Source organism: Coregonus clupeaformis, chromosome 27 (genome assembly GCF_020615455.1).
Source record: "Coregonus clupeaformis isolate EN_2021a chromosome 27, ASM2061545v1, whole genome shotgun sequence".
Lineage (NCBI taxonomy): Eukaryota > Metazoa > Chordata > Actinopteri > Salmoniformes > Salmonidae > Coregonus > Coregonus clupeaformis.
The window spans coordinates 37,276,589-37,299,744 of record NC_059218.1 but is presented as its reverse complement, the minus strand read 5'-3'; the positions used below and the strand labels follow the sequence as shown (position 1 = coordinate 37,299,744).

Genomic DNA, 23,156 nt, shown 5'->3' with positions numbered 1-23,156 from the left:
TAGCTCAGGTCTTTTAAAAATACAGCAAGTATATCACACGGGTGAGAAACCACATACAGTGGGGGAAAAAAGTATTTAGTCAGCCACCAATTGTGCAAGTTCTCCCACTTAAAAAGATGAGAGAGGCCTGTAATTTTCATCATAGGTACACGTCAACTATGACAGACAAAATGAGAAGAAAAAATCCAGAAAATCACATTGTAGGATTTTTAATGAATTTATTTGCAAATTATGGTGGAAAATAAGTATTTGGTCAATAACAAAAGTTTCTCAATACTTAGTTATATACCCTTTGTTGGCAATGACACAGGTCAAACGTTTTCTGTAAGTCTTCACAAGGTTTTCACACACTGTTGTTGGTATTTTGGCCCATTCCTCCATGCAGATCTCCTCTAGAGCAGTGATGTTTTGGGGCTGTCGCTGGGCAACACGGACTTTCAACTCCCTCCAAAGATTTTCTATGGGGTTGAGATCTGGAGACTGGCTAGGCCACTCCAGGACCTTGAAATGCTTCTTACGAAGCCACTCCTTCGTTGCCCGGGCGGTGTGTTTGGGATCATTGTCATGCTGAAAGACCCAGCCACGTTTCATCTTCAATGCCCTTGCTGATGGAAGGAGGTTTTCACTAAAAATCTCACGATACATGGCACCATTCATTCTTTCCTTTACACGGATCAGTCGTCCTGGTCCCTTTGCAGAAAAACAGCCCCAAAGCATGATGTTTCCACCCCCATGCTTCACAGTAGGTATGGTGTTCTTTGGATGCAACTCAGCATTCTTTGTCCTCCAAACACGTCGAGTTCTATTTTGGTTTCATCTGACCATATGACATTCTCCCAATCCTCTTCTGGATCATCCAAATGCACTCTAGCAAACTTCAGACGGGCCTGGACATGTACTGGCTTAAGCAGGGGTACACGTTTTGCACTGCAGGATTTGAGTCCCTGGCGGCGTAGTGTGTTACTGATGGTAGGCTTTGTTACTTTGGTCCCAGCTCTCTGCAGGTCATTCACTAGGTCCCCCCGTGTGGTTCTGGGATTTTTGCTCATCGTTCTTGTGATCTTGACAGCTCTTTGGTCTTGGCCATAGTGGAGTTTGGAGTGTGACTGTTTGAGGTTGTGGACAGGTGTCTTTTATACTGATAACAAGTTCAAACAGGTGCCATTAATACAGGTAACGAGTGGAAGACAGAGGAGCCTCTTAAAGAAGAAGTTACAGGTCTGTGAGAGCCAGAAATCTTGCTTGTTTGTAGGTGACCAAATACTTATTTTCCACCATAATTTGCAAATAAATTCATTAAAAATCCTACAATGTGATTTTCTGGATTTTTTTTCCTCAATTTGTCTGTCATAGTTGACGTGTACCTATGATGAAAATTACAGGCCTCTCTCATCTTTTTAAATGGGAGAAGTTGCACAATTGGTGGCTGACTAAATACTTTTTTTCCCCACTGTAAGTGCAAAGAATATGACAAATGCTTCCATCGCAAGGGACATCTGGTTGAGCATACAGTGAGGGAAAAAAGTATTTGATCTCCTGCTGATTTTGTACGTTTGCCCACTGACAAAGAAAGGATCAGTCTATAATTTTAATGGTAGGTTTATTTGAACAGTGAGAGACAGAATAACGACAACAAAAATCCAGAAAAACGCATGTCAAAAATGTTATAAATTGATTTGCATTTTAATGAGGGAAATAAGTATTTGACCCCCTCTCAATCAGAAAGATTTCTGGCTCCCAGGTGTCTTTTATACAGGTAATGGGCTGAGATTAGGAGCACACTCTTAAAGGGAGTGCTCCTAATCTCAGTTTGTTACCTGTATAAAAGACACTTGTCCACAGAAGCAATCAATCAATCAGATTCCAAACTCTCCACCATGGCCAAGACCAAAGAGCTCTCCAAGGATGTCAGGGACAAGATTGTAGACCTACACAAGGCTGGAATGGGCTACAAGACCATCGCCAAGCAGCTTGGTGAGAAGGTGACAACAGTTGGTGCGATTATTCGCAAATGGAAGAAACACAAAAGAACTGTCAATCTCCCTCGGCCTGGGGCTCCATGCAAGATCTCACCTCGTGGAGTTGCAATGATCATGAGAACGGTGAGGGATCAGCCCAGAACTACACGGGAGGATCTTGTCAATGATCTCAAGGCAGCTGGGACCATAGTCACCAAGAAAACAATTGGTAACACACTACGCCGTGAAGGACTGAAATCCTGCAGCGCCCGCAAGGTCCCCCTGCTCAAGAAAGCACATATACAGGCCCGTCTGAAGTTTGCCAATGAACATCTGAATGATTCAGAGGAGAACTGGGTGAAAGTGTTGTGGTCAGATGAGACCAAAATCGAACTATTTGGCATCAACTCAACTCGCCATGTTTGGAGGAGGAATGCTGCCTATGATCCCAAGAACACCATCCCCACCGTCAAACATGGAGGTGGAAACAGTAGCCAGGGCATTAAAAATGGGTTGTGGATGGGTATTCCATTATGACAATGACCCAAAACACACAGCCAATGCAACAAAGGAGTGGCTCAAGAAGAAGCACATTAAGGTCCTGGAGTGGCCTAGCCAGTCTCCAGACCTTAATCCCATAGAAAATCTGTGGAGGGAGCTGAAGGTTCGAGTTGCCAAACGTCAGCCTCGAAACCTTAATGACTTGGAGAAGATCTGCAAAGAGGAGTGGAACAAAATCCCTCCTGAGATGTGTGCAAACCTGGTGGCCAACTACAAGAAACGTCTGACCTCTGTGATTGCCAACAAGGGTTTTGCCACCAAGTACTAAGTAATGTTTTGCAGAGGGGTCAAATACTTATTTCCCTCATTAAAATGCAAATCAATTTATAACATTTTTGACATGCGTTTTATCTGGATTTTTTTTGTTGTTATTCTGTCTCTCACTGTTCAAATAAACCTACCATTAAAATTATAGACTGATCATGTCTTTGTCAGTGGGCAAACATACAAAATCAGCAGGGGATCAAATACTTTTTTCCCTCACTGTTTGAGGACTCACATGGGAGAGAAACCATTTAAGTGTAACGTTTGCAGCAAAAGCTTCACTCTGAGTGGACACCTGACAGAGCATATGAGGACTCACACAGGGGAGAAATCATGTAAGTGCCCTGTATGTGAGAAAGGCTTTACATCGTTAAGTCTTCTAAAACGCCACCAGCGAATCCACACTGCAGAGAAACCATACAAGTGTTCTGTATGTGGAAAATGCTTCACATCAAGTTATCTCAAACTCCACCAGCGAATCTACACAAGGGAGAAAGCATTTAAGTTTGTTGTATGTGAAAAAGGCTATACATCATAAAGTATTATAAAACGCCACCAGCAGGTTCACTGTGACGAGAAGCCAGAAGAAAAACAATCAGAGAAAGCATTGTATTTTTGCAGCGATTGTGGCAAAAGCTTCTGAACAATGAGTTTCCTGAGAGTGTATATGAAGACTCACACACAGAGAGAGATCTGCATAAGTGTCCTGTTTGAGGCCTCCCGAGTGGCGCAGCGGTCTAAGGCACTGCATCGCAGTGCTTGAAGCGTCACTACAGACCCGGGTCTTCCGGTCGCAGCCGGCGGTGACCGGGAGACCCATGAGGTAGCCCACAATTGGCTCAGCGTCGTCCGGGTTAGGGGAGGGTTTGGCCGGCCGGGACGTCCTTGTCCCATCGCGCTCTAGCGACTCGTTGTGGCGGGCCGGGCGCATGCACGTTGACTTTGGTAACCAGTTGTACAGTGTTTCCTCCGACACATTGGCTGGCTTCCAGGTTAAGCGAGCAGTGTGTCAAGAAGCAGTGCGCCTTGGCAGGGTCGTGTTTTGGAGGACGCATGGCTCTCGACCTTCGCCTCGCCCATGTCCGTACGGGAGTTGCAGCGATGGGACAAGACTGTAACTACCAATTGGAAGAACAAAAATGTTGGTCCTTTTTGTGGAAAAGGCTGTCCATCATTGAGTTATCTCAAAGACCACCCGGGAATTCACACTGGGAGAAATCATATATGTGCACTGCTTGCGGCAAAAGCTTCACTTGAAAGCAAGTCCTGACAGAACACATGAAGACTCACGCAGGAGAAAAATCACTTCAGTGTAACGTTTGTAGCAAAAGCTTCAGTCAGAGCGGATACCTGTCACGTCATATGATGACACACACAGGGGAGAAATCCCAGAAACCATTTAAGTGTTCTGTATGTGGACAACGCTGGATATCATTAAGTATTCTAAAAAGCCACCAGCGAATTCACACCGGAGTGAAACCATGCCAGTGCAACGTTTGCAGCAGAAGCTTCACTCAGAGCACAGTCCTGACGCAACATATGCAGACGCACACGGGGGAGAAATCATATAAGTGTTCTATATGTGAAAAATGCTTTACAACATTAGGTGATCTGACACGCCACAAGCGATTTCACACAGGAGAGAAATCGTATCGCTGCAACGGTTGTGACAAATGCTTCAATCAGAGTAGTTCCCCTAAATCACACATTAAGAATGTTCACAAGAGAGAGAACACATAACAGTGTCCAATGTGTCAGTCAGAAGATGGAAAGGCTTATTCTAACTGACACCTGGAAGAGAACAACACACCATGGATTTTGGGCACTGGTCAGCCAGGCTACTAGGCCACAATTTTAACTAGCCAAGGTCCAAAATCTGTGCCATGCGATATTTGAAAATATGTTGCTTATTTTGAAGAGAGCAGTCTGTGGATTTGTAAGCAGCAGGAGTCCATACTGATTAATGATAGAAGACAGTTCAAATATCCTGTTTCATTCTATCTTCATTTAAAGGAAGGTTTAGTTATTGTTAAAGGACAATGCTCATTGTTGACAAAAATGTCTGAATAAAATGGTTGTTGAATGATTGTAATTTTGAATAAACTTTATTTTGTTTTTATTTTACATGGCTGTCTGAACAAGACAGCAGGGCTGGTATTCATAAAGCCTCTCATGGTGAATTTGCACCCGACACCAGTGTGTCACCAGTGTTTATGTTAATGTGAGCTCTAGTGTTATTTTGTTTACATCAGATGTGTGACAATACAGACTTGGGGCAAGCAGAATCAACAACCTCTGCAACCTCATGACAACTGCTTTGTGAGAAGGTGTTAACCGTGAAAGGTGTTAACTTATGTTCACCGTCAGCCATTGTTATTTAAAGGCAGGCTGAAAAAGTATAAGTGGCCTGTCCTTGGACCACTGAGGACCAGCGAAACACTGGAGCCGGGCTGTGGAGTGGAAACACAAAAGTCTGAGCCTTTCTTTGTAAAACACCGGGGTAAGTCTTAGGTGGAAATGCAGCTTCAGAGTGCTGAGTGCTGATCTAGGATCAGGTTCCCCGTCCATGTAATCCTTCCTCATTATGATGATCTAGGTAAAACTGATCCTAGATCAGTACTCCTACTTTGTGACTACGATAATAATACAGGCCCAGGAGCGAGGACCCGTTAACACAAAGGGAGTTATTATATACAGTGCATTCGGAAAGTATTCACACCCCATTACTTTTTCCAAATGTTGTTACGTTACAGCCTTATTCTAAAATTGATGAAATAATTTCCCCCCTCATCAATCTACACACAACACCCCATAATGACAAAGAAAAACAGGTTTTTAGAAATGTTTGCACATTTATTAAAAATAGAAAACTGAAATATCACAGCTACGTAAGTATTCAGACCCTTTGCTCAGTACTTTGTTGAAGCACCTTTGGCAGCGATTACAGCCTCGAGTCTTCTTGGGTACGACGCTACAAGCTTGGCACACCTGTATTTGGGGAGTTTCTCCCATTCTTCTCTGCAGATCCTCTCAAGCTCTGTCAAATTGGATGGGGAGCGTCACTGCACAACTATTTTCAGGTCTCTCCAGAGATGTTCGATCGGGTTCAAGTCCGGGCTCTGGCTGGGCCACTCAAGGACATTCAGAGACTTGTCCCGCAGCCGCTCCTGCGTGGTCTTGGCTGTGTGCTTAGAGTTGTTGTCCTGTTGGAAGTTGAACCTTCTCCCCAGTCTGAGGTCCTGAGCGCTCTGGAGCAGTTTTCATCAAGGATCTCTCTGTACTTTGCTCCGTTCATCTTTCCCTCGATCCTGACTAGTCTCCCAGTCCCTGCCGCTGAAAAACATCCCCACAGCATGATGCTGCCACCACCATGCTTCACCTTTAGCGATGGTGCCAGGTTTCCTCCAGACGTGATGCTTGGCATTCTGGCCAAAGTATTCAGTCTTGGTTTCATCAGACCAGAGAATCTTGTTTCTCATGGTCTGCGTGTCCTTCAGGTGCCTTTTGGCAAACTCCAAGTGAGCTGTCATGTGCCTTTTACTGAGGAGTGGCTTCTGTCTGGCCACTCTACCATAAAGGCCTGATTGGCGGAGTGCTGCAGAGATGGTTGTCCTTCTGGAAGGTTCTCTCATCTCCACAGAGGAACTCTAGAGCTCTGTCAGAGTGACCATCGGGTTCTTGGTCACCTCCCTGACCAAGGCCCTTCTTTCCCAATTGCTCAGTTTGGCCAGACAGCCAGCTATAGTCTAGGTGGTTCCAAATTTCTTCCATTTAAGAATGATGGAGACCACAGTGTTCTTGGGGACCTTCAATGCTGCAGACATTTTTTGGTACCCTTCCCCAGATCTGTGATTTGACACAATCCTGTCTCTGAGCTCTAAGGACAATTCCTTCGACCTCATGGCTTGGTTTTTGCTCTGACATGCACTGTCAACTGTGGGACCTTATATAGACAGGTGTGTGCTTTTCCAAATCATGTCCAATCAATTGAATTTACCACAGGTAGACTCCAATCAAGTTGTAGAAACATCTCAAGGATGATCAATGCAAACAGGATGCACCTGAGCTCAATTTCGGGTCTCATAGCGAACGGTCTGAATACTTATGTAAATAAGCTATTTCTGTTTTTATTTTATTTTTATAAATTTGCAAACATTTCTAAAAACCTGTTTTCGCTTTGTCTTTATGGGGTATTGTGTGTAGATTGATGAGGATAAAAAATAATTTATTATATTTTAAAATAAATCTGTAATGTAACAAAATTTTGAAAAAGTGAAGGGGTCTGAATACTTTACGAATGCACTGTAGGTTTATGGTTTCTCAACCGTTGTTGACGTACATACAGTAGGTCTATCAGGTAGAGATGTACTGTACAGTCTCCCAAACCCATTCTCTGTTCAGTGGGGGACTTTGTCTGTCATTGGATCCTTACTTTTTTTATTTGATTGAAGCTCAAATCAAATTTGATCGGTTGCATACACATATTTAACAGATGTTATTGCGGGTGTAGAGAAATGCTTGTGTTCCTAGCTCCAACAGTGCTGTAGTATCTAACAATTCACAACAATACACACCAATCTAAAAGGAAAAGAATGGCTCCGGTCAAAAATCTGTGCGATGCGATATTTGAAAAGACAAAGGTAAGATCTCAAATGCATACTCCTAGTCCTCTCTCCTCATCTCCTCAAAACCCATTGGATGAGAAAGCCAGAGGTTCCTCCTCTCTGACCTTCTCCTCTAATGGGTTTTTGAGAAGGAGAGGACAGGAGGAGTATGCAATTGAGATCTTCCCCAGGTTTCTCTAGCAGACAGGCTAGTTTGTATGGAGCGAGATAACTGCCAAAAGGTTGAACGTACATATCGTTAGGATCTTAAGAAAATCCATACATAATTTGCTATGCTAGTAAGAAAAGCCATGCGTGAAACATCAAACGTAATCCTGACATTTCATCTGTGAACATACAAACACCATGTTACGATTATGGACCAACATTTCAGCCTTGAACAAATATTGCGTTGCAATTCTGACCAGCAAAAAAAACGTACACCAAACGGAATGTGAGGAGTGCTACGGGAACAAGCATAACACAGTATAAAGAATGGAATTCAGGGAAACCGGAAAGCGTTATCCTGCAAGTTTTCAAGTTAAAAGTCTCCATTCTTTATTACTCCTTAGTTGAGTTTACTTCACATTTAGGTAGCTAATGTAATGGATTTGTTTGCCAGCGCAATTCTAGATATCACTAGCTGTATTATGCCTACAACAGTGAAGTTTCAGTCCGCTAGGTGTATCTCTACAGCATATGCATATCTCTGGGTGACGTGGACATCCCAATGCATGCACCTTATCAAAATATGACTGATTCAATATTGCACCATCCCATTCTCTGGGCTCTGTCTGCAAATATAACCAGTAGTATCTACCAGGAATAATGAAACATAGAATAATAATAGATGTTTGGTGAATCTATGAATTATGTACGACCACTGGAGTCTTTGCCACTCCAAAAAAATAAATAATAATATTTTGATATTGATTTCTTCACTCAAAATCTTGCCAAAGCATATTCTGTAGGAGGGGTTAATATGAATTTCTAATAATTTTACATGATTTATATGAATCAGGTCATGAACATATGGACTTTGAAAGTAACAAGGGGGAGGTTAAACGTAGGCTAAGTCTGGCATAAGCTTATTCCCACACTTTACAATAACTCTGTTGCAGTGGTCTTAGGTAGTCTCCGGATAGGCTATGCCCTCCATCGCGACACCGCTGCCCAGTTGAAGAGCTTGTGATCTCCATGCAGCACCACAGCACCATGCGCCTTCGGAAAAGCATCCCTCAGCTTCAGATGTCCTTCTGGAGGCATGCAGCCATAGAGTCATTATACCCTAATGTAGGCCTATTTGCCTACTAGCCAGTGCAGAGCGTGCATGATGATCTCGCTCCATAAATTGGGCACATTTTCTACTAGCCCGCTATGAAAAGTACTAGCCTCAGGCTAGCTTGATTTCCATCCCTGTATTCTACTATGACGTTGGGGACTACTATTTTGAACATTTCCGAAATTCGGTGACCCGGAAGTACATTTTACATTTTGCTGAGGAGATCTATGTGAGGCCAGCAAGAATAAGCGACACCAACAGGAATAAGGCCAAAGACAGTTTGGCCTTATCATTAGGAGTCAATAGCATGGAGCGAGATAGCTGCCAAAAGGTTGAACGTACATATCGTTAGGATCGTAAGAAAATCCATACGTAAATTGTTAAGATGTAAGAAAGGCCATGCGTGAAACATGAAACGTAAACGTTAAATTAGATCTGTAAACGTACATACTCTATGTTACGACTATGAATGAACATTTACATGTTCAATTCATACTTTACGTCTCCCTTTACTCCGGTTACAGATCTTTTTTATATGTACATCCTTTGTCATTAATGTGGCATCTGCAAAGGACATGAACCGAACATAGCTAGTCGAAGTTAGCTAGTCAATCAAGCAACTCCAGCCCAGACATTAGAGTTGCTTTGCAGCTTCCAGTTTCATTTCCAAAATAAAAGTCTAGAAATTGTTTTAGAACTGCATTCAATAACGATGTTATACCAGTACATGGCGTAGTATAGGTTTGGGCCTTCAGCAAATGACTTGTGTGAGAATGATAAAGACACAGAAGAACCTTGTCTAGAATAACCGCCTGAGCTGCAACATAGAAAGTAAATATGATTTAGGCCCATTGCGCTCTCTAAATATGCCATGCTGTTGTGTGTTACTTAATGGCCATATAATTGCATAATTTATTTTTATAGCTGCGTGGGGCTACTGTGGTGATCATGTAACCTAATGAATCACACTTTTTCCAGTATTTGGGAGCAAGGACTGTAGGCCTTATATTAGGCATTTTGACTGTTGTATTAGTAAATTCCACTCTGTATGAAGGCTTGTTAGAGCCATTTGCGTTGCACAACCCCATCACGCAGAGGCTATATCCATATCAATAAATAAGACAAAACTAAATATTGATTAAGTCTTGGCTATAACCTGTCCTGAGCGAAATAGCCAAGGGGTCCCAAATGGTCAAGACTATCTATAGCCTATTCTTATTGGCAGATCTGTTTCCCCTATCAGTCACTGCACGTGCTCCTTCAACTATTTTGTTTAAAATGTATTTAGAGGCCTGTAAACTAGGGTCTGTTTTTAAGGGGAGCCTTATAATAAAAAACAGTTATAAAACTCAAATAGAGTTCTAAAATTATTCCGCAAGACGCCAGTACCCAAAATGATAGCCTAAATTGCAATGCCTACAAGTTGAAGGCCTATTCTTTTATTTGGATAGGCCTAAATTAAACGTTGAATTATTAATGTGATAGGCTAAAGACATTTGGAGAATTTAGATAATTTTGAATACACACATGGATTTAAAAAAACAAATGGATAAGACTGTTCTATTCTCTTTGATTGAGTTCCTATTGCAACTCAGACAAATGACTAAATGGATGACATACTGACTGACTGAACTGAATGAAGGATGAATTAAATGTTAAAATATGTTGAAATTACGAGTTGCACGCATCATGCATGCTCTGCATTTTTATTTGGCTAGTAGGCAAATAGGCCTACATTAGGGTATAATGACTCTATGGCTGCATGCCTCCAGAAGGACATCTGAAGCTGAGGGGTGCTTTTCCCAAGGCGCATGGTGCTGTGGTGCTGCATGGAGATCACAAGCTCTTCAACTGGGCAGCAGTGTCGCGATGGAGGGCATAGCCTATACGGAGACTACCTAAGACCACTGCAACAGAGTTATTGTAAAGTGTGGGAATAATCTCATGCCTATGTTTAACCTCTCCCTTGTTCATTTCAAAGTCCATATGCCCATGCTGTAGAGATACACCTAGCGGACTGAAACTTCATTGTTGTAGGCATAATACAGCTAGTGCTATCTAGACTTTTGCTGGCAAACAAATCCATTACATTAGCTACCTAAATGTGAAGTAAACTCAACTGAGTAGTAATAAAGAATGGAGACTTTTAACTTTAAAACGTGCACAATACCTCATTCTGGTTTCCCTGACTTCCGTTTTTTTTTATACTGTGTTATGCTTGTTCATGTGGCACTCATCACAGGCCTTTTGGTGTACCTTTTTCTTGTTGATGAGATGAAACTGCCAAAACTCTGAAAGGTGTTATTGTACGTCAGAATTGCAACTTAAGATTTGTTCAAGCCGAAAATGTTGGCCCGTAATCGTAACATGGTGTTTGTATGTTCACAGATTAATTGTAATGTTTACGTTTCATGTTTCACGCATGGCTTTTCTTAAGATCATAACAATTTACATATGGATTTTCTTACCATCCTAACAGTACCTACATTCAACATTTTGGCAGGTATCTCGCTCCATACAATAGGCTGTGTCTAGACTTGACAGTTCATGCAGCTTTAGTATTCTGATCATAGAGTTCTGATCATGGAATTCCGAACGCGTATTTCCACCAAAGTTATAATGAAAAGGTGCCTCTCGGTCCCAAAACACATGTTTTCTGGAGACTTGTGTGAGGAGTGCTGATGACGTCACCCACTGTATGCACTTTCGGTAGCCTGGTCGCCTCCAGACCGAGGAGAAATCCGCACACAATGCATCCCTGACCACCTCCTGAAGTGGTCAGCCAGATCTGAACACAAAGTGACTTTTGTGCGTCTTTTCAATGCTATCTTCGTATTTTGATAGCAGACGTTGCATGTATATGTCAAGTGTAGACACGACATGTCATAGGGATTACCTATGCACATGTATTTGTGTAAATAAAACCTATCTAATATGCAAATATTTCGATTTAAGCGGATTTCCCAATCTTTAAGGGCCACAATAATAGCAATGACGATCCTGGGGGTGTGAACTCTGTGGATTTGGTAAGTAGAAGTGATCCTGAGTACCCCCCTTTTACTGCAACACAACATACAGGCAATTATGTATGCTGCAATAAATGATAGGAGTAAAATGATGTTTTTTGCGAGTACCCACGCAAAAAACATTGCTGACCACTTAGGCTTTAAAAAACACACAATAATAATAACATCTTATAGAAATACTTTAAATTATTCTTTGTATGATAAGTAGTATAACATTTCGATAATTGTGCACATTCTCCATCATTTTCTCCATAATTATTAATTTGCTACGTATACAGGACAGGACTCTTATTCTGAACGATTCCACAAATTCATGACCCGGAAGTATTTAGTTATTCTTGCATACCTCATAGCGGTGATGGTGCTCAAGTTGCATGTTTTCAGCACGAAGTGTGGGTCTAATAGGAATATGTAGTTTGAGCGTCTGGAGTTTGATCTGTCCTTAAAATGTCCAAACTACAGGTGTTGGGTGCGTTTATTACCGAGCGGCTAACAGCAGCGGCTATGGAGATATTTGGTTCGGCGGAGAAGACGTTAGAAGAGTACCAGGAGCGGCTAACAACAGCGGCAGTGGATATATTTGTTGTGGTAGAAAAGACAGTAGCAGAGGTACAGGGAGAGAACGACCGTCTACGGGGGCTTCTTCTGGATCATTTAGGAGCAGGTTTGTAGCGACCATTTACATCAAGCAATCGGTTAACAACATATTGTGTTTGCTGAATCACTAGCCGTGGACGTATCGTATTCACTACTAGGTTCAGGTAACTAAAACTGTTTCAACTTGAAGTTTAGTAGCTAACTACCTAGCCTGCCTGACGCAACTCACGTGGTAACAAAGATCCTATCTGCTACATTAATGGCACCTATAGTACACAGATAGAACAAGGAGTTAGCTAGTTATAAAAATATGTATCAAAGGTAATTCTCCGGTAAAAAAAACAACAACAACTTCAGTCTTCTAAACTAATCTAAAGCTGTTTTTAAGGCCATTTTTCTATCGCCTACACTTGATGCTAGCCAGCTAATGTTTGAAAAACAAACTAACTCAATATTATAGCTAAAAAAGCTTAGCTTGCTGCCAAAGAGCTTGCTAAGACGAGGTATAGGGCCTTGCAAAAGTATTCAACCCCCTTGGCGTTTTTCCTATTTTGTTGCATTACAACCTGTAATTTAAATTGATTTTTATTTGGATTTCATGTAATGGACATACACAAATTAGTCCAAATTGGTGAAATGAAATGAAAATAATAACTTATTTCAAAAATTCTAAAAAATGAATAACGGAAAAGTGGTGCATGCATATGTATTCACCCCCTTTGCTATGAAGCCCCTAAATAACATCTGGTGCAACCAATTACCTTCAGAAGTCACATGATTAGTTAAAGTCCACCTGTGTGCAATCTAAATGTCACATGATCTCAGTATAAATACACCTGCTCTGAAAGGCCCCAGAGTCTGCAACACCACTTTTTGTCAGGGACAAAGTTATGGAGAAGTACAGATCAGGGTTGGGTTATAAAAAACGATCCAAAACTTTGAACATCCCACGGAGCACCATTTTAAATCCATTATTAAAAAATGGAAAGAATATGGCACCACAACAAACCTGCCAAGAGGGGGCCGCCCACCAAAACTCACAGACCAGGCAAGGAGGGCATTAATCAGAGAGGCAACAAAGACACCAAATATAACCGTGAAGGAGCTGCAAAGCTCCACAGCGGAGATTGGAGTATCTGTCCATAGGACCACTTTAAGCCGTACACTCCACAGAGCTGGGATTTACGGTAGAGTGGCCAGAAAAAAGCCATTGTTTAAAGAAAAAAATAAGCAAACATGTTTGTTGTTCGCAAAAAGCCATGTGGGAGACTCCCTCAAACATATGGAAGAATGTACTCTGGTCAGATGAGACTAAAATTGAGCTTTTTGGCCATCAAGGAAAACACTATGTCTGGCGCAAACCCATCACCTCGAGAACACCATCCCCACAGTGAAGCATGGTGGTGGCAGCATCATGCTGTGGGGATGTTTTTCATTGGTAGGTACTGGGAAACTGGTCAGAACTGAAGGAATGATGGATGGCGCTAAATACAGGGAAATTCTTGAGGGGAAACCTGTTTCAGTCTACCAGAGATTTGAGACTGGGACGGAGGTTCACCTTCCAGCAGGACAATGACCCTAAGCATACTGCTAAAGCAACACTCGAGTGGTTTAAGGGGAAACATTTAAATGTCTTGGAATGGCCTAGTCAAAGCCCATACCTCAATCCAATTCAGAATCTGTGGTATGACTTAAAGATTGCTGTACACCAGCAGAACCCATCCAACTTGAAGGAGCTGGAGCAGTTGCCTTGAAGAATGGGCAAAAATCCCAGTGGCTAGATGTGCCAATATTATAGAGACATACCCCAAGAGACTTGCAGCTGTAATTGCTGTAAAAGGTGGCTCTACAAAGTATTGACTTTGGGGGGGGTGAATAGATATGCACGCTCAAGTTCTGTTTTTTTTGTCTTATTTCTTGAAAAAAAAATATTTTCCGTCTTCAAAGTGGTAGGCATGTTGTGTAAATCAAATGATACAAACCCCCCCAAAAAATCTATTTTAATTCCAGGTTTTAAGTCAACAAAATAGGAAAAATGCCAAGGGGGGTGAATACTTTCGCAAGCCACTGTATATAACATATACAATCAAATATATGTATATGTGTGTGTGTACAGTGGGGGAAAAAAATATTTAGTCAGCCACCAATTGTGCGAGTTCTCCCACTTAAAAAGATGAGAGAGGCCTGTAATTTTCATCATAGGTACACGTCAACTATGACAGACAAGATGAGAAAGAAAATTCCAGAAAATCACATTGTAGGATTTTTTATGAATTTATTTGCAAATTATGGTGGAAAATAAGTATTTGGTCAATAACAAAAGTTTCTCAATACTTTGTTATATACCCTTTGTTGGCAATGACACAGGTCAAACATTTTCTGTAAGTCTTCACAAGGTTTTCACACACTGTTGCTGGTATTTTGGCCCATTCCTCCATGCAGATCTCCTCTAGAGCAGTGATGTTTTGGGGCTGTCGCTGGGCAACACAGACTTTCAACTCCCCTCCAAAGATTTTCTATGGGGTTGAGATCTGGAGACTGGCTAGGCCACTCCAGGACCTTGAAATGCTTCTTACGAAGCCACTCCTTCGTTGCCCGGGCGGTGTGTTTGGGATCATTGTCATGCTGAAAGACCCAGCCACGTTTCATCTTCAATGCCCTTGCTGATGGAAGGAGGTTTTCACTCAAAATCTCACGATACATGGCCCCATTCATTCTTTCCTTTACACGGATCAGTCGACCTGGTCCCTTTGCAGAAAAACAGCCCCAAAGCATGATGTTTCCACCCCCATGCTTCACAGTAGGTATGGTGTTCTTTGGATACAACTCAGCATTCTTTGTCCTCCAAACACGACGAGTTGAGTTTTTACCAAAAAGTTCTATTTTTGGTTTCATCTGACCATATGACATTCTCCCAATCCTCTTCTGGATCATCCAAATGCACTCTAGCAAACTTCAGACGGGCCTGGACATGTACTGGCTTAAGCAGGGGGACTCGTCTTGCACTGCAGGATTTGAGTCCCTGGCGGAATAGTGTGTTACTGATGGTAGGCTTTGTTACTTTGGTCCCAGCTCTCTGCAGGTCATTCACTAGGTCCCCCCGTGTGGTTCTGGGATTTTTGCTCACCGTTCTTGTGATCATTTTGACCCCACGGGGTGAGATCTTGCGTGGAGCCCCAGATCTAGGGAGATTATCAGTGGTCTTGGATGTCTTCCATTTCCTAATAATTGCTCCCACAGTTGATTTCCTCAAACCAAGCTGCTTACCTATTGCAGATTCAGTCTTCCCAGCCTGGTGCAGGTCATCAATTTTGTTTCTGGTGTCCTTTGACAGCTCTTTGGTCTTGGCCATAGTGGAGTTTGGAGTGTGACTGTTTGAGGTTGTGGACAGGTGTCTTTTATACTGATAACAAGTTCAAACAGGTGCCATTAATACAGGTAACGAGTGGAGGACAGAGGAGCCTCTTAAAGAAGAAGTTACAGGTCTGTAAGAGACAGAAATCTTGCTTGTTTGTAGGTGACCAAATACTTATTTTACACCATAATTTGCAAATAAATTCATAAAAAATCCTACAATGTGATTTTCTGGATTTTTTTCTCTCAATTTGTCTGTCATAGTTGACGTGTACCTATGATGAAAATTACAGGCCTCTCTCATCTTTAAGTGGGAGAACTTGCACAATTGGTGGCTGACTAAATACTTTTTTCCCCCACTGTATGTATGTATGTATGTATGTATGTATGTGTATGTACAGTGAGGGGGAAAAAGTATTTGATCCCCTGCTGATTTTGTACGTTTGCCCACTGACAGACATGATCAGCCTATAATTTTAATGGTAGGTTTATTTGAACAGTGAGAGAGAATAACAACAAAAAATCCAGAAAAACTTATGTCAAATGTTATAAATTGATTTGCATTTTAATGAGGGAAATAAGTATTTGACCCCTCTGCAAAACATGACTTAGTACTTGGTGGCAAAACCCTTGTTGGCAATTACAGGGGTCAGACGTTTCTTGTAGTTGGCCACCAGGTTTGCACACATCTCAGGAGGGATGTTGTCCCACTCCTCTTTGCAGATCTTCTCCAAGTCATTATGGTTTCGAGGCAGCCTGGAGGTGTGTTGGGTCATTGTCCTGTTGAAAAACAAATGGTAGTCCCACTAAGCCCAAACCAGATGGGATGGCGTATCGCTGCAGAATGCTGTGGTAGCCATGCTGGTTAAGTGTGCCTTGAATTCTAAATAAATCACAGACAGTGTCAGGCCAGTAACAGTTCTATCTCAGAAAGTATTGTTTGTGAACAGCCTAAAAAAAAATATGGGAGAACCAACAATTGCAAGATAGAATAATTGAATGGAAGTTTAAACAAACCGTATACGTTTCTGGCCTCCACCTGACCAAAGCTTTAGGAAAAACAAATTGTGTGCCGATGGAAAATCCTTGCAAACCACACAGCCAATAATTTAGGCCTACACTAGGCTACTGTCAATACAATTTGCAGTAAACGTTACTTGTAGAAGTTAAACTTCTAAACAGATATTTATATTATTGTGGAAGTGTTTATTCATGTCCTTGAATTGCGCAACGGGGATTACATAAAAACTCCCACAGCAGCACTTTCGATAAGCTGGAACACAAAATGTATGTTGCCTATAACAAGAATAACCCACACTTGGATAGGCTACACAAGACAAAATAAATAAAGTCAACAATATGTATGAAATTAACCAACTAAATAACAGTGCAAATAAGTTTAAGGCACACAACAGAATATTATAGCCCAGGCTACATTTATTTTGAATAAGACGCATCTGTGAATACAGGCTTTGAAAATTAAACAAAGGAAAAGTGCAGTGAAGAACCATTCTGACTATTTTTCTTTTCATTATATATTAACCTACCTAAAGGTTTCTGGCAAGGAACACATGCATGTTCTAGCATTAATAGAGTGCGGCGTGGGGTAACAATATGGCCTACTGAAAACACGTTCAGATGGAACACTTCTTGCACAGTTGCAGAGGTATTTGAGGGCGACGTTGGCCAAGAGCGGAAAGCGACCCTCATTCCCACTCCACCATGCCAGTGGGTCATCATCTCCTCCAATGACATCAGTAGGGAGGATGTGAGCTCTACGCTGGCCTGCTGGTGAGCACAGTGTGACTGTTTGCTTCGCTCTCCCAAGAAGACTTCCTTAGTGAGGTCTTCTATGATGAACATGCGCACTCGATCTCAGTTGAAATAGTCCGAAATCACCATTCAAAGTTATCCGTACCACATATCACCATATGATTAGTTTATATTTATGTATTTATTTGCACACAAGAAAATACAATATTGGTAAGATGATTTCCACATTGTAGTCTAATGATTAGACTTTAAATCGGTGGTTTGTGCATGACACAGGCTGCATTACTAGGCAACGCAACGACACGGTCCCCCTGCCCCGGGTAAGAAAAGATAGACCATACAATCGTATATCAACCATGTTTGGACAGGTCCATGTTTGGACAGGTCCATGTTTGGACAGGTTAATGGGAAAATGTGATATTCCAGACATCTGCCAACCCTAGTGGCTTGTGGGCTATGCGTGGAAGCCAGGGGAGGCTAAACGTGTTTGATAATTAACGGTCAATTTCCGTGAGACCGGGAGTTATTTGCTTGACAATCACCAGCTGACAAAATGTCATGACCGTCACAACCCTAGCAGCGCCCAGAGCATGCCCTAAGCACGGCATAGAGAATTCAGAATGTGAAGTTTATTAAGTATTTTTACTCCTCTCTTCCTCTCCAGACCCCCAACAGCTAACTCTCCCTGAAGAGGAGGTTCCCCCTAAACAGCAGCAGCACTGTGAGCAGGAGTGGAGCCCCAGTCTGGGGCAGGAGGACCCAGAGCCCACACCGATTACAGAGGAACAGGAGAAACTCAGGACCAGTCAGGAGGAAGAGCAGCTTCAAAGACTTAGGTCTGCTACCACAGAGGTCATACAGTTGATATTTATTCCTCGCTGTGTGGAAAGTGACTGCGATCAGGACAGCAAAAGGGACTCTCTACCCACCAACACAACTGAACAGGCCCAATCAGAATCAGATGAAGAGGACTACAGAGCATCAGAACCAACCAGTGACTCTCAGCCCCTCTCTGCAGTAAATCCAGACTGTTCTGCAGCGCCAAGTGAAATCATTGTAAGTATTGATGAGGAGGAGAGTGAAGAGCTACCGTCGGGGTCAAAGAGAACCCGGGCAAAGAAAGGACAAAGCTCTCAAGTCTGCACTGAGGCCAAGACAACCAATGAGCAGAAAGCACCATTGAAGTGTCACACAAGCAAGAGACTCTACAAGTGTCCTGTGTGCATTAAACAGTTTAAGGCACCAGTCAGTTTAAAAGTACATCAGAGAATTCACAAAGCAGAGAAACGACACAAATGTCCTTTCTGTTGTGAAAGCTTTAAATCACTAAACGGTCTACAGCGACACAAAAACGTTCACACAGGTGAGAAAAAGGGACCACAGCAGTGTCCTGTGTGCAGTGAATCCTTTCTTTGCACAGCTTCTTTAAAAGATCATCAGCGAATTCACACAGGTGAAAAAAGATATCTGTGCAAAGAATGTGGCAAATCCTTCAGAGTCAAGACTGACTTCGACAAGCATATGAGCACTACTCACCCAGATGCAAAACCATACAGCTGTCCTGTGTGCAATGAATGTTTCAACACGCCAGGCACTCTGAAAATACATCAGAAAACTCATGGAGCAAATCCATGTCTCTGTCCTGTGTGCAATAAGTGCTTTAAAAGACCACGCTACCTGAAGGAACACCACCAGAAGTTTCATGGTATTGAGAAACCATACAAGTGTGCAGTGTGCAGTAAAAGTTTTTATAATGTAAGCCATTATAAAGTACATCAGAGAAATCACACGGGGGAGAAACCCTTCAAGTGTCCTGTGTGTATTAAAAGCTTTACTAGCTCAGGTCTTTTAAAAATACATCAGGTAATTCACACAGGTGAGAAGCCACATAAGTGTAAAGAATGTGACAAATGCTTCTACCGCAAGGGGCATCTGGTCAAGCATATGAGGACTCACACAGGGGAGAAACCATATTGTTGCCGAGAATGTCAGAAATGCTTCACTCAAAGGTCATCATTAAAAGACCATATGAGGATTCACACAGGGGAGAAACCATATTGTTGTAATGAATGTGAGAAACGCTTCACTCAAAGGGCAACATTAAAAGTGCATATGAAGATTCACACAGGGGAGAAACCATATCAGTGTAAAGAGTGTGACAAAACGTTCAGTCAAAAACATGAACTGAGAAAGCATATGAGAGTTCACACAGGGGAGAAGTCATACAAGTGCCCTCTTTGTGAAAAATGCTTTAAATCATTGGGTGGGCTGAAACAACACGAGGTGAATCACTCTGGAGAGAAACCGTCATATCTCTGCAGCGATTGTGGCAAAAGCTTCCGAACGATGAGTTACCTGAGGGTGCATATGAAGACTCACACAGAGAAAGAACCAGGGACTCACACAGAGGGAGAACCAGGGATTCACACGGAGAGAGAACCAGGGACTCTGACAGAGAGAGAATTGAGGAGTCACAAAAAGAGAAGACTGCATATGTGTCCTATATGTGGAAAAGGCTTTGCATATCCAAACGTTCTAAAAATCCATCAGCGAATTCACACTGGGGAGAAGCCGCATCAATGCCATGTTTGCAGCAAAAGATTCATTCAGAAATGTGATCTGACGAGACATATGAGGACTCACACAGGGGAGAAACGAGGAGAAAATCAATCAGAGAAACAGTTTTATCTCTGCAGTGATTGTGGCAAGTGCTTCCAGGAGAAACGTTATCTGAAAAAGCATATGAGGATCCACACAGAGAGAGATCCGGGGACTAAAACAGAGAGAGAGCTGCATAAGTGTCCTATTTGTGGAAAAGGCTGTACATCATTGAGTTATCTCAAAGACCACCAGGGAATTCACACGGGACAGAAACCGTATCTGTGCACTGTTTGCGGCAAAAACTTCACTTGGAAGGGAGTCCTTAGAGAACATATGAAGACTCACACAGGGGAGAAATCACATCAGTGTCATGTCTGCAGCAAAAGGTTCATTTATAGCAGAAAACTGTCACTTCATATGATGACTCACACAGGGGAGAAGCCTTTTAAGTGTTCTGTATGTGGGAAAGGTTTTACATCATCGGGTGATCTAACACGCCACAAGCGAATTCACACTGGAGAGAAACCGTATCGCTGCAACGATTGCAACAAATGCTTTAGTCAGATCAGTTCCCTTAAATCACACATGAAGAATATTCACTAGAGCGAGAACACAAGTGTACATTGTGTCAGTTTGAATATGAAAAGGCTTATTCTAACTGACACCTGTAAGAGAACATACCCTCAGGTTTGATAATGACAGAATTAAACTGTCCTGTAGGCTCAGCCCTAACTTATGTGATCTCTGTCACCTCTGGGTCTGCATGTTAAATGGCCCAGGAAAACAAGGAAAACACTCAAGGGCCCTTCCCCCGTCAAGAGGCCAAAAGGCCTCTCTCACACAGTATCCAGCGGACTGACTGTTGAAATGTGTGCGTTAGTGATGCTGTTTCCTCCATGTTTGGTATCTCAGAAACTTCTGAAGAGAACTTTGATGCCATCTATGTGGATGTATGATCTGTGGTAACTTGTATCTGTACAGGGTGAACTTTAAACTACTGTATGCAAAGGAGTTTTATTGTCCTTAGGAATTCTGCCTTATTTGCATTTGGTTTCATCCCCCACACAAGCCTTTAGATACTGTGACATCCTGTGGAGATTGGGCCTGGGTGATCAGGTTACTGTAACTTGGTATCGTTTGGTTGGTTGGTTTTGGTTTGATAAAGTTACCTTGAAATGTTATAAATGGAATGCCTTTGTTCTGTGTCTTCCTCCTTTTCTACACTCTACAGAAAGGTTGTAGGAACATGTTTTTCTTGTAGGCTGTTCGGTCTGAGTAGGCCTGTTTTCTTCATGCTTTGCCTTGTAACTGTAAGACCCCCCCCCCCCCAAAAAAAATGGGGGGGTCACATACACCTGATAGGTGCAGTGAAATGTGTTGTTTTACACCCTTGGAGCAAGTTAGGGTTAAGTGCCTTGCTCATGGGCACAGACAGATTTTTCACATTGTCGGCTCTGGTATTCAAACCAGCGACCTTTCGGTTACTGGCCCAACGCTCTAACCACTAGGCTACCTGCCGCCCTTGTCATGCTTGTTAATGCTTTGTAACTTAAGCTTCAAGCCTGTGAATTGTTCATTTTACAGTGTAGTTTAATCTATTTGCCTTTCCAATTTCATTCTCTGACCTTTCTTGATAGCCTATTACTTACTGTAACTATAGTTAAATATATATATATATATCTTCTCTATGGAGATCATTCATGAACATATAAATTGCGTAGTCTTATCGCGGGTTGTATGTGAGCTCTATATAATATCTACATTATGTGATCAATATTATTTCATTAGTACAATGTCGTAGCAAACCTATATTATGTAATGGTTGTTCCTGTGAAACCTTCAATAAATGATTTGTTTTCATGTTTTGTTAGCTATTTTGTTCATTTTCTGTTTAAGGTGGTAACTTCTTTGGAGTTACAGGGTGTGCAGGGCTTTTATCTACCCCAGCACTAACGGGGGGGGGTTATTTTATGAAGAGTACAGGCAGTAGGTAGGAATGTGAGTGACATGTACAGGTGTGATGGACAGGTAAGACTTGCTGCTCGTACATCATGTCACAGTGTTCTAACTGCTACCTGTGAGACCAGCTTCACTTGATAGAATGTAACCATCCATCTTTACTGCAGCTCAGGACTCGCATGTTACAAATCACCGAAATGTTTGTCTTACGGACTGGATTTCACAATGTGTCTGTATTGATGTGTGTTGGTAGTATAGGGTCTGTATGTAGGCTCCTGTCATGTAGAATTAACTGTGTTTCGGTTTACAAATGTGTGCTCCTGCACTCCCACCTTAAGCCACCCATTCATACTTTCATTCATACTCACAACCCAGAGTCAAAACACCAACAATTAAAAACAAACCCCTGAGTCGAACCATGACTGTTGGACCATGTTCATGAAAAGGAGGTCGTTTCAACAGGCAGAAAATGAACGGCGGCAGACCACTCTAACCCAATGCTAACTTTTAAGCCTTTCCCTAACTCTTATACTAACCTCACTAAATATACGCCTAACCAACCTAACCCTTGTTCCTAAACGTATCCTTAGCCTAACCAATTTTGACCGCTAATGCTTTTTTCCGTTTCCCAGTTGATTTCCATTTCCTTAAAATAAAAATATGCAGGGCTTGACATTAACCCGTTTGTCCACTTGTCAATCAGACAAGGAGGTGACTGAAAGTGTTGTTTACTTTACAAAATAAAATGCATTGTTATTCCCCTACCATTATAACAGAGAATCAGACAAATTATGCTACCCTCTGCCTTCTGGCTACTAAGCTTATTCAAGCCTGTCTCAAAATACAACACTGCCCCTTTAAGACAAAAAAAAAGCTCTTTACCTGACTCGCTTTTCAAAGATGTCTAGAAATATACACGTTGTGTGCTCTTCTAGGAAGCAATCACTCCCCTATTGCTGACTACAAATGATCTATAACTGGGCTAATAACTCTATCTAGCAAAGGATATGAACAAAATGACAAAACAAAATGTGCACACGTGGCTACATGCAGCTCTCGCTCTCAAAACAAGTGTATCTACTCACAACTGCTCATGCTGTAAACACAGTCTAGTTCAAAGTAAATGGCACAGATCCATATATGGCAATGGTCTATTTGCATATAGGCCAAATGCAGC

General features: G+C 42.1%; 1 protein-coding gene across 1 annotated transcript; it reads left to right on the top strand.

Moving 5' to 3' along the window:
- Nucleotides 1-12,057: 12,057 nt before the first annotated feature.
- On the top strand, nt 12,058-21,379 carry LOC121542004 (zinc finger protein 271-like). Its single transcript, XM_041851426.2, has 2 exons — nt 12,058-12,359; nt 18,084-21,379. Exons 1-2 carry the CDS (start codon nt 12,143-12,145, stop codon nt 20,621-20,623), a joined length of 2,757 nt encoding a protein of 918 aa, XP_041707360.1. The 5' UTR covers nt 12,058-12,142; the 3' UTR covers nt 20,624-21,379.
- The last annotated feature ends 1,777 nt before the right edge of the window (nt 21,380-23,156 follow it).

What these genes read in the sequence shown, in the direction of transcription:
- LOC121542004 (XM_041851426.2), top strand. Translation starts at nt 12,143, where the DNA reads ATGTCCAAACTACAGGTGTTGGGTGCGTTTATTACCGAGCGGCTAACA. An exon ending in TCTGGATCATTTAGGAGCAG is followed by an intron (nt 12,360 to 18,083) that starts GTTTGTAGCGAC and finishes CTTCCTCTCCAG; the next exon opens with ACCCCCAACAGCTAACTCTC.